Raw genomic sequence first — 17,678 nt, 5'->3', positions numbered from 1 at the left:
AGGGTCAGAGAAGGAGAGGCGGTGAGGAAGTAAAGTAAAAGGGCCATCAGTCTTGTAAAACATCTCTGGGAATGACCAGCCTCGGTGAAGGGCTGTGTTAATTTCTTCTTTTCCGCAGCCATTCACAGGTGGGCAGGATTGTTTGTCTGCCTGTGAGCTGAACAGAGGCACTTTAGTTTAACATTCAGGCAGATGGGCAGGGTTCCCTGAGGCAGGCCACCATGTATGATTATAATAACAAAAGCAACAAAAAAAACACAAAGGTTAAAGTCAAAGAAACAGATCCAACACAGAGTCCGATTTAGCTCTTCCCGGTTACAAATGGCATTTATTTTTGTATTTTGTTTTGCATACAGATTCATCTTATGGTTCTGAGAATTCCTGACTTTAAAGAATACAATGGGGCTGTACTATCAATACATAGATTTTTATATTAATTCAGATAGGCTGTGCTAACAGTCTCCAAAATCTCATTGGCCTACTACAACAAAGATTTATTTTTCACTCATGGTTTATGTCCATCTGAAGTTGACTGTGATCAATCACTTAAGACTGAGGATTACAGAGGCTACATCTCAACAGGTGCTACTCTCTCTGTGGTGTGGGGAGATGTGGATGTGGGGAACTGCACACTGGTTCTTCAGCTTCTTTCTGGAAGTGATTCACAGCATATCCGCTTAACTTCTTTGGTTAAAGCAAGTCACATGACAACACTCATGTAACCGGGTAGAGAAGTGCAGTCCTGGCTTGTATGTCTCCCAGAAGGAGAGGAAATCCAAAACATTTGTGAACAGCAATAACATCAACAACTCTGTGTGTGTGTGGGGGGGGGGGTATGTGTGTTTACCCCGCATTCATCCAGTAGGAATTAAGTAGGATTCTATTGTTTAATAATTTAGAGGAGCTAGAAGCTTGCTCAGCTTCCTCAGATTTTGTACAAATGATGAAGAAAGATCACTCAAAATATATCTTTTCTGTATTCTCATGGCAGGTCTTCAGTAAACTGTTGTGTAGTTAAACAACTTTAGAAAGGATAATGAAGTACTCAAGAAAGAAAAAAGAAGGATTAAGGGAAAGCATCAAGTTTTATAAAATTCCTGCCTCTAATTTTATTTTGAGTCAGCATTCATATTTTAAATATAAATAAGAGTTACTTTTAGTTGGGACTTGAAGTGATTTTTTTAGGCTTTTCATTCTTTTTAACATACTATCGACAAAGCATTTCTTGCTTCTTAAATTATTTTGTATAACCTTGGGTCAAGTATGTTTTTTGGTGAATTTTTGTTTTTCATATTATATTGAATATATAATTAATTTGTTTTAAAATGAATTTTATGGCTAACTTTTCAGAAGAATCATCAGTCATTTGTTCCTCACAATAAAGTATATATCCTCTTTGCAGGAAATGTAAACATTTTCATGAATGTGCTTAAATGTGTAATACACTGTTAATTACATTTGCTTTATGACTAATATATGTTATAGTTGCAGAAATGATACAGCCATGGTTTAGTAAGAAGCTAAAAATGTTCCATCGATCCGTCATTTCATGCAACAATCGCTTTTAAGTGGGACTCCCTGAGGGTCTTCAAAGATGGGTAGTACATTGCCTTCAAGACTCTTATATTCTTGGGACCAGCTTATATAAAATAAAATAAAAAATTAATATCCTTTTATCTTTCTGTATTTATAAACCTCTAAGTCAATGGTTTTAATTCCTCTTTTAATATATTTTAATATTAAATATTTTAAAGATTATGAGAAGTCATGGGGCTCTATCTCAAGTGACTTTGCTTTGGAGCATAGACTCTGATCCTGATGGCGATCTGGCCTTCACCTCTGGCAACGTCACATTTGAGATTGGACAGAAGAGCACCAACATCACAGTGGAAATACTGCCTGATGAAGAACCAGAACTGGATAAGGCGTTCTCTGTGTCTCTCCTCAGTGTCTCCAGTGGCTCTTTGGGAGTTCATACTAACGCCACATTAATCATTTTGGCTAATGATGATCCTTATGGGGTCTTTATCTTTTCTGAGAAAAACAGACCTATTAAAGTGGAGGAAGCAACCCAGAACATCACGTTGTCAATAATAAGGTTAAAAGGCCTCCTGGGAAAAGTCAAAGTCACATATTCAACACTGGATGATACGGAAAAACTGCCTTATTTTCCACCTAATTTAGCCAGAGCAACTCAAGGAAAAGACTATATACCAGCTTCTGGATTTGCTCTTTTTAAAGCCAATCAGAGTGAGGCAACAATAACTATTTCCATTTTGGATGATGATGAACCAGAAAGGTCGGAGTCTTTGTTTATTGAACTACTCAACTCTACTTTAATAGAGAAAGTACAGAATCGCCCAAGTAAGTAACTATTAGTATGGTGTTGTTATTATCAGAGGTAAGAATCCCTGAAACAATTAAGGATTCTTATACTAATTAAGAATGTAGTATAGTAGAAAATTTTGTCCAATCGCTATATAAATAGTAAGCTCTAGCTTTGAAAGCATCCTCTTACAAAAGTTTATCTATAAGGTAAACGGAAGTGGGACATTTTGAAAACGTGAAATTGTGTCTTAAAACTCTGTTAGATTCCCATATTAAATTTTTAGAAGTGTCTTTGTAATCCAGTGTAACTGATCTCTAGTACTATTGTACTATATATTGTAGCTTCCAAAACATTCTTAAATCAATCTGGGGATTCCAAGCGCAGTCCTGGTAGCAAGATCCTGAGTCTTCTTCACCTTGATCCACTCTGGAAGATTCCTTAACCAACAGAGCCTCTTTGTATTGGTGAGGAGCATGTGGATCTGGTACCTGTTTGAGGGAATGGGGACAGGGCTGCGTAGTAGTAAGGAATCCTGGAAATTTTGTGGGCCACCATGAGAGCTGAGAAGAAGGCACTGGTTGGAGATAAGAGTGAGGAAAGCAGAGTGACCCTTGTTGGGCAGAGGATCTGGTGCAGCAGCTTCTGTTGGAATATAGCAGCCTCTACCCTGGGGTTGTGGCTCAGTAGCTTTGTAGAGAGTGGCAGGCTACTAGTAGAGAGCAGGGCCTGAGCTTGTTCATTAGTAACATGTCTCTGTGAAGACATGGAACTTTAGAAAGGAGTTTTTTTTTTTAAATTTTAATTTTTTGTTTAATTTTATTTATTTTGGCTGCTTTGGGTCTTTGTTGCTGCGCATGGGCTTTCTCTAGTTGTGGCAAATGGGGACTACTTTTCATTGTGGCGCATGGGCTTCTCATTGCAGTGGCTTCTCTTGTTGCAGAGCACGGGCTCTAAGCGGATGGGCTTCAGTAGTTGCAGCGCATGGGCTCAGTAGTTGTGGCTCGTGGGCTCTAGAGCACAGGCTCAGTAGTTGTGGTGCACATGCTTAGTTGCTCTGCAGCATGTGGAATCTTCGCGGACCAGGGCTCGAACCCGTGTCCTCTACATTGGCAGGTGGATTCTTTTTTTTTTTTTTTAAGAACTTTTATTGAGATACAGTTGACATACAATAAACTGCATATATTTAAAGTGTACAGTTTAATGGGTTTTTTTCTTATTAGTAATGTATATATGGCAATCCCATTCTCCCAACTTGTCCTACCCCAACCCCTCCCCCCTTCCCCCTATGGTGTCCATATGTTTGTTCTCTACATCTGTGTCTCTATTTCTGCCTTGAAAACCAGTTGATCTGTACCATTTTTCTATATTCCGCATATATGTGTTAATATACGATATTTGTTTTTCTCTTTCTGACTCACTTCACTCTTTATGGCAGCTGGATTCTTAACCAATGCACCACCAGGGAAGCCCTAGAAAGGAGTTTTTAAATAAAGTGGAGAACCTAGATTTCCTGGAGTAAGACAATAAAAAAAGGAAGAAATGTTGGTGATATTAATTTAATATCAATTTAATATCAGTTTTAGGATAATATTTATACAAATTTATAAATGTAGCTTATATTAAATAAATAATATGTGTTTAACAATATAATAAAACCTCCCTAAGCAAATTGGAATTTTGAATAGTCCAGAGAGTAAGATTTAAGATCTGCATGTTGACTGTGTTCTGCCATGTAGATTAAAGTTTCTTACAAGTAAACTTCTTCACCTTACTGATATATTGTATAGTGAGCACCATTCTTGCCCATAGTGTAATTGTAGTCCAGGGTTATAGCAGGAAATTTACCTTTTAGGACAACTGCTAGCATCAGACTTTTCAGGTCACAGTCAAGGCTGAAATTCTCACACAATAACCCATCCCTTTTTTCTTAGCAAGATTTAGCATCAGTTATAATAGCAAATACATTGAAATAAAACCCAACAATTAGTCTTATTAAGTAAGAATTAGAAAACATAGCCTCGTTTTGGAGGTGCTTACAGTTTATGGAGTGAGCTAGAAATAAAACCGGGAGGGAGGATCACAGATAGCAGTGGCTAGGAGCTAAGGGTGCTGGTGTCAGGTAACTTAGGTTCAAGTGTATAGTAATAAACTGTTGCCCATAAACTTTTAAAGCCCCAGTTTCCTTATCTATAATGCAGAATTATTACAGGGCTTAAATATGATAGCCTATGTGAAAATGAATAGTCTTGCACATGGTAAGCATTCAATAAATGTGAGCAGTTATTATTAATAAAGTGGTATATGCAGAATATCAGTGTGCTATGGGATAGTGAAAGAACAACTAAGTACATTAGAAAATAAACAATAAAGTTATTAAAAATGAAAAAAAGAACAATTAAGTGCAAATCTGCGTGATGTTGTCTCATTTTTAATAGGCAGAATCCATGTAGGACCTGATAAGGTCTCTGTACTCTCCTCTGAGTGTAATCATCAGCTTTCAGGAGAACAGTGTGAGAAGACGGGTGATGAACAGGAGTATGGCAGGATGAACAGTTGTGGATCGATGAGGGTTTTATACCTGGTTTGATGAGGAATTGCATATAGGGAGCAAGAGCTTAGACAAATCCTTACATGATGCCTCTTAATTGTGTCCGGCAGATTCTAGTCTAATGCCTTAGCTGACTTCCTCAACATCTTTGTGCCTCTAATTTCTCATCTGTGAAATGTGGACAGTGTTACCCACCACATAGAGATGGTATGGGGATTAAATTACTGGATACAAGAAAAGTGCTTAGAACAATGCCTGTTAAGTAGTGCACACTCACAAAATGTCATCTGCTGCTACAACTCTGTGTTACTGCCATCTTTTCCAATGTAGTTGAATTTAATTATGCTGATTTATAGTTTGTGATTTTAACTATATAATTTAGTGTCATCTGGGCCTGTATCATTGAAATTAAATGGTGCCGTTACTTGTTTTTAGATTAAATTGTCTGAAAACATTAAATTTTATTCATTATTGCATACTTTCAAATACCACCATTGTTGGAGATGTTCTAAATATGAACTCAAAATTGTTTACTTGTAATAAGAGTTTGTTGATGCTTCATTTGTGTTAAAAGTTCATTTTTTTAGTACTGTTTTGACAAGAGTGCTAGTTGGAATTGAATCTAGAAAGTAAGTTGGGGAGAGTTTGTGGAGGATCCTAAATGCCTTCAAGATAAGTTTTGCTGTCTCTAAAATCAGTGGTAAATAAGAAGAGAGTTTTAAAAGTAGGTGTAAAAGTATAACCTTAAAAGTATAGCCTTAAAAGCGTAAGTGAGCACACTCTGTTACAGCAGCATTGGGGTAGCATCAGAGCTGATTCTGCTTTCTGGACGAGGTAGTTGCGTGACTGTTAACTGAGATGGGGCAGGGGGAATAGGTTTGTGAGGAAGGATAGTGAAGCAGGGAGAGCGACAGTAATAGAATTAGTGTGATGATTTTAAGCTCCTCTTTGAAGGCAAGAAATTAAATTATCTTCCTATTCAATTTTGTAACTGTAGTGCCTTTAAAAAAACTTATGGCATGCTGGTAACTAATTAGAAGAACATAATTCTGTAGGTTTCATCATTATCTGTTATTATGTAAAATGATGATTAATTATACTCTAATCATTTACTTTTGAGAGGATTCCAGTACTTATTAAAATACTCCTTGTAGGGTAACTATTCCTTTGCTATAATAAAAATCTCTCTAGAAATTACAGGAGAGTAGGGACTTTCTGTTTAGTTTATTTTTGTATCCCCAACATCTAGATTAGTGCTGGTACATAGTAATCGATAAATATTCTTTTGATATAAAGAGTAGAGAGAAAACACAAAATGACAATCCCATGTGGCTGATGGATCTTGCTGAGGATTCTTTTAAAAAAAATTTTTTTATTGAAGTATAGTTGATTTACAATATTGTATTCATTACTGCTGTATAGCAAAGTGACTCAGTTATACATATATATGTATAGATTCTTTTCCATATTCTTTTCCATTATGTTTTATCACAGGATATTGAATATAGTTCCCTGTGCTATACAGTAGGATCTTGTTGTTTATCCTTTCTATATATTGACTGAGGCTTCTTGATGATTTTTGGCCAGTTCTTGGAATTTTGATATATTAGCTTTTCTTCTGTCTTTCAGTTCCAAACTCTCCACGCCTTGGGCCTAGAGTAGAAACTGTTGCACAGTTAATTATCATTGCCAACGATGACGCATTTGGAACTCTGCAGCTCTCAGCCGCGGTTGTTCGAGTGGCAGAAAATCATATCGGACCCATTATCAACGTGACTAGAACAGGAGGAGCATTTGCAGATGTTTCTGTGAAGTTTAAAGCTGTGCCAATAACTGCAATAGCCGGTGAGAAAAGACATATAAGGAAAAGTGAAGTGTTTTAGAAGGAAATTGTATCCTTGATTAACAAAGCCACTCAAAGATGTAGTTAGAAAAATCAACCAATAACACCCTTACGTCTTTTAAAGACACAAATCCAGAGTTTTTATTATATATTTATGACACTGATTTTATAGAATTCATGAAAACCTTTGGCAAATTGTATATGAATTTAAAAACTGTGATGACCCAAATATGCACAAACCAATGAAAAGTAAACTAAGGAAAGCATTGTTGGGCTTTCTCTGGGTGTACTCTTAAGGTATTGGGGAAGGGATTCATGTGTGAATAATACTGAGGATAAAAGGTGCAGCCACGTGACTGCGGTGCTTGGCAGCAGTCTTGTCTCTCATTTGTCTTGCTTGTACATTTATTTATGAAGGCCATGTTAGAGGCAATGAGTAGCATTAACTACTTTATGTATAAGCAAAAGGATTTCATTGCCAAACGCAATCATTAGGAGACAGCCTTCTTTGGTAGTTTAGTTATAGCCTCGTAGGGAGCTTTGCCTAAGAGCCGTTCAATTAGAACCTTTCTAGTGTGCACTCAAAGGACATGAGTGTGAATGGATGGGATAACATGATTGATTTTTGTGAAATAAATCATCTGGATGTGATACTTTCTTGAAAAGACAATAAACCAGGCTCACCTAGTCCCTAAATGACATGTGTGTGTTGGAGGGTAGGGGGTAGGCCAGAGGAATGCCTATCTGTAGGGGGCTTTACACACTGACCGATGGTGAGGACTGATCAGTGTTCCAGGAAATTAGCACCCAGGCTCCATAGGAAGCCTCCCTCTTTTCCTCGTTTGTTGTTTGACCAGAGACAAAGCCACCCTGAGTATAGCTATGCAGAAGCAGCTTTTAATCCAACTTTGTAGAAAAGTTCATAGTTTCCAGCTATAAGATTAATGATGCTGACATGTCCATCTTCATGCAGCAGTGTAATTTATCTCCCCAGTGAGATCAGAATTCTAGTTCTGTTCTTTGTTTGAAAAATATCATACACATTTTTTTACTTTTGTAGATAAGGGGCTACCTTGTGGTAATGAATGACTCTCTGTCCATGTGCATCTCCGTGTCCATATCTCTATGTCTGTGTCTATATCTGTATCATCTGTATGTGTATATGGCAAATGGAACACATTATGTACACGTCTTTCTAAAAATGAATAAACTGGAACAACCAGGATGTCTTTGTATCAAACCTATTTTTTTCTTGCAAGAGAGTTAAAATCTCATTTAGAGTAAATGCAGTCACTATCCTCAAAAAAGCCTTTCAAAGTATGTCCATGAAATGTGATATGTCATTGTGTTTTTCCCTAGTATATGGGATGTTTGTTATCATATTCTGGAATAAGTCTTAGCATTTTTCTTTTTGTCTTTGTAGGTGAAGATTATAGTATAGCTTCATCAGATGTGGTCTTGCTAGAAGGGGAGACCAGTAAAGCTGTGCCAATATATATCATTAATGACATCTATCCTGAGCTGGAAGAATCTTTTCTTGTGCAACTGCTGAATGAAACCACAGGAGGAGCCAAACTAGGGGCATTAACAGAGGCAGTCATTATTATTGAGGCCTCTGATGACCCCTACGGATTATTTGGTAATGAGACTGGACTAGTCGTGTCTCTCTTTTACTTGTCTGTGCAGATTCATACATTTCTTTATTTTTAAAGACTTGGAATTCATTTGTTCTTGTCTCCTTTTAACCTGCTATTGCTGATACATAGGATACCTGTGTACACTCACTAGCAGTGATGAGTGAACCCAGCAGTGGTTAGAAATCAACCTCTTAGCATAAATCTGGGAATCATACACTTTTAGGCTTTCAGTCAGATCTGGCTCCTAGATGTGTTTTGTCAGTCTTAAAAATTCTTTAAAAAACTAATTTAATTCACAGAAACCTGTACAAAAATCTGAATTTGGGGGCTTTCTTTATAGTAGAAAAATCTGGCGCTATCAAGCCCACTTTCCTGCACAGCATCAGTCATAGGAGCAAAATAGCAACTTCCAGGCTGGTACCATGCATTTAGCCCCAGAACGCACGAGACCCACTTCACTCAAGACTGGTATATGCCTGACCTCTGTGGGCATCTGAGTTTATGGTTTCTGCTTCTATCATAATGAAAAATAATTTGGAAAATTTGGCAGACCTGATCAGTCTGTATCACAGCATGTTTCTCTTGATTTTGTGGGGGTTTAGCTTCTTAGATTGCTCAGGGGAAAAAAAGAATGGAGTATAGGGTGACGGTTAGCTCTGCATGGACATATTTTCACTTTGTATTTGAAATTATCTCTGCTTTGCCCTTTAGGTTTTCAGATCACTAAACTTATTGTAGAGGAACCTGAGTTTAACTCAGTGAAGGTAAACCTGCCAATAATTCGAAATTCTGGGACACTCGGCACTGTTACTGTTCAGTGGGTTGCCACCATTAATGGACAGCTTGCTACTGGCGACCTGCGAGTTGTCTCAGGTAATGTGACCTTTGCCCCTGGGGAAACCATTCAAACCTTGTTGTTAGAGGTCCTGGCTGACGACGTCCCGGAGATTGAAGAGGTGAGAGGAATGGCTAGTCTAGAATGACACTGTAAACCGTATCTTGTCTTATAGTGACTAGAACAGATGGCTGTTATTGTGACATTTATAGAGGTGTCCAATACATTATTTCTGCGAGAATGTTCAAAATGTGATCCTTACAGATAACAAAAACAAGAATATCCTAGAAATAGGTCTCGTACACATACTCGTTTACTAGTATAAGATTTTTTCTGTGCAATTATATTTTTCTGCATTTTGATTAAATGATTAAACATATAATCTGTCATACATTTTGCTATATTGTTTCATATAAACTTAATTTGTTTGTATTCAGACTCCCTTTTGGCTCGAGTGTGAGCCAATCAATCTTAATTAAACGTAGATTTTGATTTTCCACTCATTTATTTATTCTTTAGGATTTACTGTGTGACAAATACCATGCTAGATTTATCTGTCTGATATTTATTTTTCATGATGAAGAAGCAAGGTGGTAAATAAAGATAGAGTCTCAGTGGGGAAGTTGATTCATCACCAACATATATTGGCTGAAGATAATTTTATTTTATGAAATTCAAGTATTATTAAAACCTAGAGCTCATAAAATTACATTTAATAGCATTTATTCTTTAATAGTGTCAAATTTTTTGTAGAAGGAAAGTCCATAAAATTTCATTTGAGTGCTAATTGTGTCATTACTCACTTCTTAAATATTAGATATTAGTTAATACGTATAAAACATTTCCCTTTCCTATTCTCTAAATTTAGGTGCCATTATGGTATGTTTCTTGTTTTAAATTTTATCAGAGAATTTCCATTTATGAGAATGTGAGAAATAAAACATAATAAATGAACTATTCATAAAACACATGCAATAGTCTTCTTAAAAAAAGGTATAGGACATAAAAGTATATTATTGAAGTGGTAAACATAAACAAGCATCTTAAAATTGATTCACAAGATTGTATAACAGAATATCAAGGAACTTAAATAGCCTGTATTTCTTACGTGCAATCATGCTCTATTATTAAAAGTTGGTGATGAATTGTTCTGTTACATGTTGGGTTTGTAAATGTAATGAAGGAGTTTCTTTGAGTCCATTTATGTTACGCTCCATTTTGTTCTTGTACTTGTATGGATATTTTTGATTTTTTTACCTGCATCATTTTTATTCTAATTTCAGAAACCAGGATTCTGTTAAGGAAGTTTTCACTGTATTTTTAGGTTATCCAAGTGCAACTAACTGATGCCTCTGGTGGAGGTACTGTTGGGTTAGATCGAGTGGCAAATGTTATTATTCCTGCCAATGATAATCCTTATGGTACAGTAGCCTTTGTTCAGTCGGTTTATCGTGTACAAGAGCCCCTGGAGAGAAGTTCCTGTGCTAACATAACTGTCAGGAGAAGGTATATAAGATAGCTGCTTGTATCTGGGGGGTGATGGGACTTGTGGGGTGGTGGGAAAGGATCTCCTGCACAATCAAATAATTTGGTAGTTTTTAAATAATGTAAGTTATTTTATGTTATAATTTGTTAATTTAATTATGCCTATTAATATAAAGAGCTTGTTATATTTGTCATACCTTTAATTAGTGAAATGGACTGTACATCATTGGGCTTTCTAACCCCAGAAATGTATTGCTTTAATCAGTGATTTGTTTGAATTAGAAATTAAATACAACTGGCTTCTAAATTAAAGAACAGTCAGATGCCATATGAAGTGGTTGACTTTCAGGTTCTGTTTTTTTCTGCATTTCTTTCGTGAGGCAGCATACAGTTCACTGAGCTCCTTCAGAGATAGAAAATATGTGGTCTTGCGACCTTGTGGCAAGTAATTACATTTCCTTAAAATCTACTCACGTTGGTATCATTGTTACTTTGTTTCAGTGAAAACTAGTACTGAAGATTCATTTTCTGATTCTTTGAAAATTCTGAAATGAATATGATTTGCATATCTTGCAAGATATTTTCATAGCTTGGTTAAAAGTAAGGATTATTTGATCAAAAATGAGCCCGGTGTCCTTACATGAGAAAACACAATGTGAAAGACAAATGTAGTTAAGAAACATGACTATATTTGTGCCAGTACTTTACCCACTTTAAAAAAAAGAGAGAAAACCACACTCAGCGTCTTCTACTCTATGTGTAATCCACAGATTGCTTTGAGTGCTTAACCTGTCTTTTAATTGTCACTCCACGTTTTAGCGGAGGGCACTTTGGTCGGCTGTTGTTGTTCTACAGTACTTCCGATATTGATGTAGTGGCTCTTGCAGTTGAGGAGGGTCAAGATTTACTGTCCTACTATGAATCGCCAATTCAAGGGGTGCCTGACCCACTTTGGAGAACTTGGGTGAATGTCTCTGCAATGAGGGAACCCCAGGATACCTGTGCTACTTTGTGCCTCAGAGAACACGCATGCTCAGCATTTTCCTTTCTCAGCGCTTCTGAGGGCCCCCAGTGTTTTTGGATGACGTCGTGGATCAGCCCAACTGTTAACAGCTCAGACTTCTGGACCTACAAGAAAAACACGAGTAGGGTAGCGTCTCTGTTTAGCGGTCAGGCTGTGGCTGGTAGTGACTATGAGCCCGTGACAAGGCAGTGGGCCATCATGCTGGAAGGCGATGAATTTGCAAATCTCACAGTTTCTATTCTTCCAGACGATTTCCCAGAGATGGATGAGCGTTTCCTAATTTCTCTCCTTGAAGTTCATCTTATGAACATCACAGCCAGTTTTAAAAACCAACCGAGCATAGGACAGCCAAATACTTCTACAGTTGTCATAGCATTAAATGGTGATGCCTTTGGCGTGTTTGTGATCTACAGCATTAGTCCCAATACCTCAGAAGACGGCTCCTATGTCGAAGTGCAGGAGCAGCCCCAAACCACGGTGGAGATGATGATCCACAGGACAGGGGGCAGCTTAGGTCAGGTGACAGTTGAATGGCGTGTTGTTGGTGGAACAGCTACTGAAGGTTTAGATTTTATAGGTGCTGGCGACATTCTGACTTTTGCTGAAGGTGAGTGATGGTTCTAAATGGATTTCAGTTCCCCCTGGTAAAGTCATTGTAATTAGTTTTTATGACAGTGTTCATATGAATTCTTACTGTATACATTCTTGCTAGTATGTAAAAGTGAATGATGGTTTTGGAAAAAATAGTAGTTGGCTTGTTAATGATTGACATGGCATACATAGGCTGATAGGGCCCTACAGGTGTATCTTTTTAGCTTATTAAAAAGATTTTCAGGAAATGTGAGAATTTTATCCCTTTTATGTGTTATAGCAGAGCCTTTAAGGAAATGTAGAGGCATCTCTAAAGCAACTTTTAATTTTGTAAGGGAAGTTACAAGAATGAGCTGTGTATCTACAACCAAACATGTGGATAAGAAGTATTGATAGCTAGGAAAATGAGTACTAACTGGGGAGCTTTTTCATATGCACTACACAAATCAGGGAAAACTGCCAAAGAAAATAATTTGTATGCATAGTATAAACTTTGGTGACTTCATTCATATTAAATTAAGCCTAGTGATAGATCAACTTATAATACTGTTCTTGGACTTGGATGGAATCACTATTTAAAATTTTGATGAACAGTGAAATTACAGAGAACTTGGGCAATAATTAGAATTAGGGTCAGATTCAATGATTCTTTTCCAGGGTTGGTTGAATTATCTAATATTTGAAAATTTCAGAAGTTCATATGTTTAAAATAGTTTTATTTGGTTAGAAGAAAGGTATCTTTACTGAGATCATTATTCAAATCCTGATTTGGGCAATTACAAATTCCATATGGTTTTTTAACATAATGTTTTTCTGATTGGAAAGAAGTGTATACTCATAAAAACTTCAGGTTATACAACAAAATAGAGGATGTAAATGTTATTCACAATTCCATATCTTAGAACAATTCATTGCATCTTTCATCATTTAATTTTAATTCATATACATTTTTTAGAAATGGTAATTAGGGGTCATGATGCATATAGATTACACTTTTTAAAACGTTAATACACATTACATTTTAGAGTAGATTTTTAAAATGGTATAAAACTTTTCTATAATGGTTATTTCCTAGTAAATGATTTTGGGAACAGTGGGATAATGATACGCTTGATGTGGGGGCGTTGTGTGTGCACAGGTTAGTAATTGGTAACATTTCTCCCTATTTCAAAGGAAATAATGAAAATTTGAGGAGGGAGTGGAGATGAAAAATTTTAAAGTTAGATTTTTTAGTGGCTTTGGTAACTATAAAGAAATTATATACTGTAGTAGTGTTAAACAAATTAGTATTACCTTGAATTATAACTGTAGAATCACACAAAATGAACTATATTCTATAGTTGACCTAGCTTCTCAGATAACATATACTCTCTTGAGACCATCTTGACATTGAGTTGATAAAATACACCAGGGTCATGAGAGAGAGAACATGCATTCGCATCCGCTTTCTCCTTTTTCCTGCCGTTTCTCACCCTTTCAGCCTCTTTCCAGAAAGTGGCAAAGAATTAGATGCAGATCACTGTCGGATGAACGGCAGAAGCAGTGTTGAGTTTGGGGGTGTTCAGTAGTGCCATATCTACTAGTGGGGTCCTAGACCAAATTGCAAAGTTGATTGCTTGACCCTTGTTGCTGTCCCTTTGAATTCCTCTTCTGCCTCCTCCCTTTCGTGCCCACATCCTGGAAACTAGCATTTCACGTTGTCATCTCATCTGGCTCTCTGAAGACTTATCCCATTTAGGTGGGTTCTTTTGCTCAGAATTTACCATCCTTTTCTGTTTCCCATTTGGTCACTATTCCTTAAGTGTTCCTGGTCTTTCAGGGAAGTTTTAGCTTGGTTAGCTGAAAAATCATTCACAGTAATACCAGAATGAGAATGAGAGCCCACTTCTAGAGGGAGCTGTTTTTAAACAGTAGATGCTTTAGAACCTCTTCCGCTAGCTAGGTCATGGTTCTAGGCTAAAGGCCAGGAAGTAAAACCATGATTCCTTGAAATAATTCTACCCTTTAACTTTCCATAATTCAAAATGTCCTTTCCCACAATCTTTCCGTATGGAAATTTTACAGTGAAATTTTACAGCGTTTTGTATGTGAACGGGTATACAGACTAACGTACAATATTTGCTTATAGTGGCACTAATATTGCTCATGATATTAAACTGTTTTAATTCACTCATGTATTTTTGCTTAACTTTTTTTGAAAGAAGTCATTTGGACCTTTGTGAATTCTCTGTAGACAATTTTCTTACTTGGGATTTATTCCATTAATTCTTTACAGGTGAAACCAAAAAGATAGCCATTTTAACCATTTTGGATGATTCTGAACCAGAGGATGATGAAAGCATCGTAGTAAGTTTGGTGTACACGGAAGGTGGAAGTAGAATTTTGCCCAGCTCCGATACCGTCACAGTGAACATTTTGGCCAATGACAATGTGGCGGGCGTTGTTAGCTTTCAGACTCCTTCCAGATCTGTCATAGGTCATGAAGGTGGGTTTGTTTTTTGGTTGAGCACATTCATTCTCTTTTCCATGGATGTCACTTTTTGTCTAGTCTTTTGAAGTTTCCCATTTAGAAAATTCTTTCATTATTTTGTATAGCTTGGTATGTTAATGTACATGGAGCTTATTTGGGAGAGGGCTGTAGAATGAACTGTTTAACTCGATTTAGGAGCCTTGCAGAATGGTATTGTGTTCTACCTTGCACTCCCCACTAGTGTGGTTTTAAGGAAATTGGTCAAACCTAGGATGCTCAGCTTTCTCATCTGTTAAATGACGGGAAATACTACTTCCTTCATAGGTTTCCTTGTGAGGATTAAGTGGATAAATGTAAAGTGCTTAGCATGGTTCTGGGTATGTAGTGTATATGTGCCCAGTAGTAGCTGTTGATGTCAAATGGTATTGGCTCTCTGTTCAAAACAAAGGGTAGCTTCTATTTGCAGTGAATATTTTAGCCTGGATTTTATGTTTCTGTGTTTGTATATTTTATGAACAATGCGCCAAACTAGAAAAAATGATAAAACATCCTATTTTCCCATAAAAAACAGTAATTTCCTTGAATCTTAATATTTTACATCATTTGTAGGGTTTACGTTCATAGGCTACTTTTTGTTTAAAGTATTATAGCAGTGGTTTTGTATTTGAATAAGTCTGAGATAAAACTGGTATTTATAGTCTGTGTTTCACTATAATTTGTGTTTAAAATAAAAAAAATAATTGTACCTAAAAGAGTTAAGAAATGAAGAGGATATAGATCATGCATTTGAACTTTGATTTTATGGATGAGAAAACTGAGACACAGAGAGATTACATGACTGGACAGAATCATGTAGCTAGTTAGTGACTGTGCTGGAAACTGAATCCATTTTAGTGTGTATCACCTTTTACCTTTCTGTACTCCCAACTTGCAAGTTCACTTAACTTAATGCAAATATCTGAGCCATTTTCCAGCACTCTTTCCTTTTATTAATGGTTTAGAATCTTATGTTGTCATAGTAATAGTAAGTAAAAGTGACTAGCAAATTGCTGTAAGTCCAATCTAAAGACAGATCAACTCTCGAAAAATTATTTGTAGTATGATACAAGTAAAAAGTCACTGGAAGAGAAGTTAATCTTAATAACAACAATAACACTTACTGAGTTTTTTCTGCATGCCAGACGTTTCACATCCATTATTTCACTTAATTTTAACAACAGGGCTATGAAGCGGGTATGATGACATGCACCCGATTTTCACACAAGGAAACTGAATGTTCGAGGGACTACCCAGCATATAGTTACTCATGGTGGAACTTAAACCTGGTGCTGTCTGAATCCAAAGCTTATGTCATAGGGCACCCTGCGAGAGGAAACTTATTGTGCTTGAACTTACGTTTGTTGCAGAACCCGACAATGCAGGAACGTTGGGTAAATGTTTCAAGCTTTGAGTTGGAAGAATAATAAATTTGAGTAACAGTGTCCACGGGAGAGGAGGAAATTTGACTCTGTCTTAAACTAGAGGTGGGAATTCGATTTTTAGAGATAGTAGTTGAAATCTGGAAAATTATTAAGATCTTAGTGGATAGAGGAAGAAAAGCAGGTTGTCAAGGGTGGAGGTATGTGGAACACCAGGGTGAGGTGCTGGGAAAGGGGAGAGAGGGCTCTGCCAGAGAGGTGGGAAGAGGCCAGATTAGGAGTGTGTTTTCATTAGTTATCAGAAGAAAGTAACCAGCGTGTTTCATACTAACAGGGGAAACAAGTGAGATTAGATTCCCAAATGGGCTAGAGGGAACAGTAGTAACTGCAGAGGAATTTTAAAGAACTTGGGATGGAAAACAAATAACAAGGATATCGAAAGATAGGCTGCAGAGGCCTTGGGGGCAGTGCTCCTCAAAGTACGGTCCTCAAGCTGATCTCTGCACACAGAGTGTTTGCTTCTGGTTTGTGAGAAGATAAATTCAAAAATTGAAATAATCTTTTCTGGAGACTTTTATACTGATCTCATTTTACTGTGATATCCAAAAGTGATATCTGTGGGCTTATATTTTGTATGTGTGTTCTTTTTGCCATTTAACTTATCTAGTCATTTATTTTGTTGTTTTACAAAAGTGTCAGTCTATGACAGATCAAGGAAAACAACAAAAAACAAAAACAAAATCCCCTTGTCCTTCACTGCGTTAGGGGTGAGAAGCACTGCTTTAGGGGAGACTCTGCTTGTTGGCTGTGAGAACAAGGAAAGGAGAAAAATTGGAGAAAACAGATTAACGCGTGGAGTGTTTTGGACTTGTTTTTGTTTTGTTGAAGAAATATAGAGAAGAAGGTAATGTAGAAGGAGAGAATAAACTTATTAGTGGCATAGAGAGTATAAATAAGTTTAAGAATCAGAAAGGATTAGATTTAAGGGAGGACTTAGAACTGGACTAGGTATGTGACTTTCAGCAATATGATGGGTTTTGTTTTTTGTTTTTTTTTAAAGAATACAGAGATATTTGGCTGTCCAGGATCACTTTAAGGGCATTTTAACTGTAAAGGAGCTAGTGTCATAAAGCATCCTATGGGAGTCTGGGTGGTGACGGTAGTGGTGGGTTGGAGGCTCTGAAGAAACCCAGGCTGTCGTGCTGAGCACCAAGTCATCTTGGAGAAACTGCAGGCTCTGGCACCTGTGTTCTCTTTCACCGGAACGAACTTAACCTGAAAGTCAGGTTGTGGTCTCTTTAGTTTCCAACAACTAAATATCTTCAGGGGATGCAAAGAGGGAAAATGATTAATCATTAAAACACATGGTCCAAATATGTTATCGGTTAAAAATCTGTTTTATCATACCAGTCTATGAGCATGAGTTCGGTACAGGAAATAGAGTGATGAATTGCTTTCATTAATTAGTACTCCCTAGACTTTTTACATTTTCTAAGTA

At 36.9% G+C, this 17,678-nt stretch overlaps 1 protein-coding gene across 1 annotated transcript in view; it reads left to right on the top strand.

Moving 5' to 3' along the window:
• The window catches only part of ADGRV1 (adhesion G protein-coupled receptor V1), a 472,618-nt gene that overhangs the window by 65,943 nt on the left and 388,997 nt on the right, over positions 1 to 17,678 (top strand). The window contains exons 28-34 of the mRNA XM_057739390.1: positions 1,755 to 2,364; positions 6,507 to 6,722; positions 8,144 to 8,359; positions 9,069 to 9,313; positions 10,517 to 10,698; positions 11,497 to 12,308; positions 14,568 to 14,777. Coding sequence (XP_057595373.1) covers positions 1,755 to 2,364; positions 6,507 to 6,722; positions 8,144 to 8,359; positions 9,069 to 9,313; positions 10,517 to 10,698; positions 11,497 to 12,308; positions 14,568 to 14,777 — 2,491 coding nt within the window. The remainder of the gene's footprint in view (positions 1 to 1,754; positions 2,365 to 6,506; positions 6,723 to 8,143; positions 8,360 to 9,068; positions 9,314 to 10,516; positions 10,699 to 11,496; positions 12,309 to 14,567; positions 14,778 to 17,678) is intronic.

This window comes from Hippopotamus amphibius, chromosome 1 (assembly GCF_030028045.1).
Source record: "Hippopotamus amphibius kiboko isolate mHipAmp2 chromosome 1, mHipAmp2.hap2, whole genome shotgun sequence".
Lineage (NCBI taxonomy): Eukaryota > Metazoa > Chordata > Mammalia > Artiodactyla > Hippopotamidae > Hippopotamus > Hippopotamus amphibius.
Note: the sequence above shows the minus strand (reverse complement) of the source record. Positions and strands in the feature narration are given on the sequence as shown.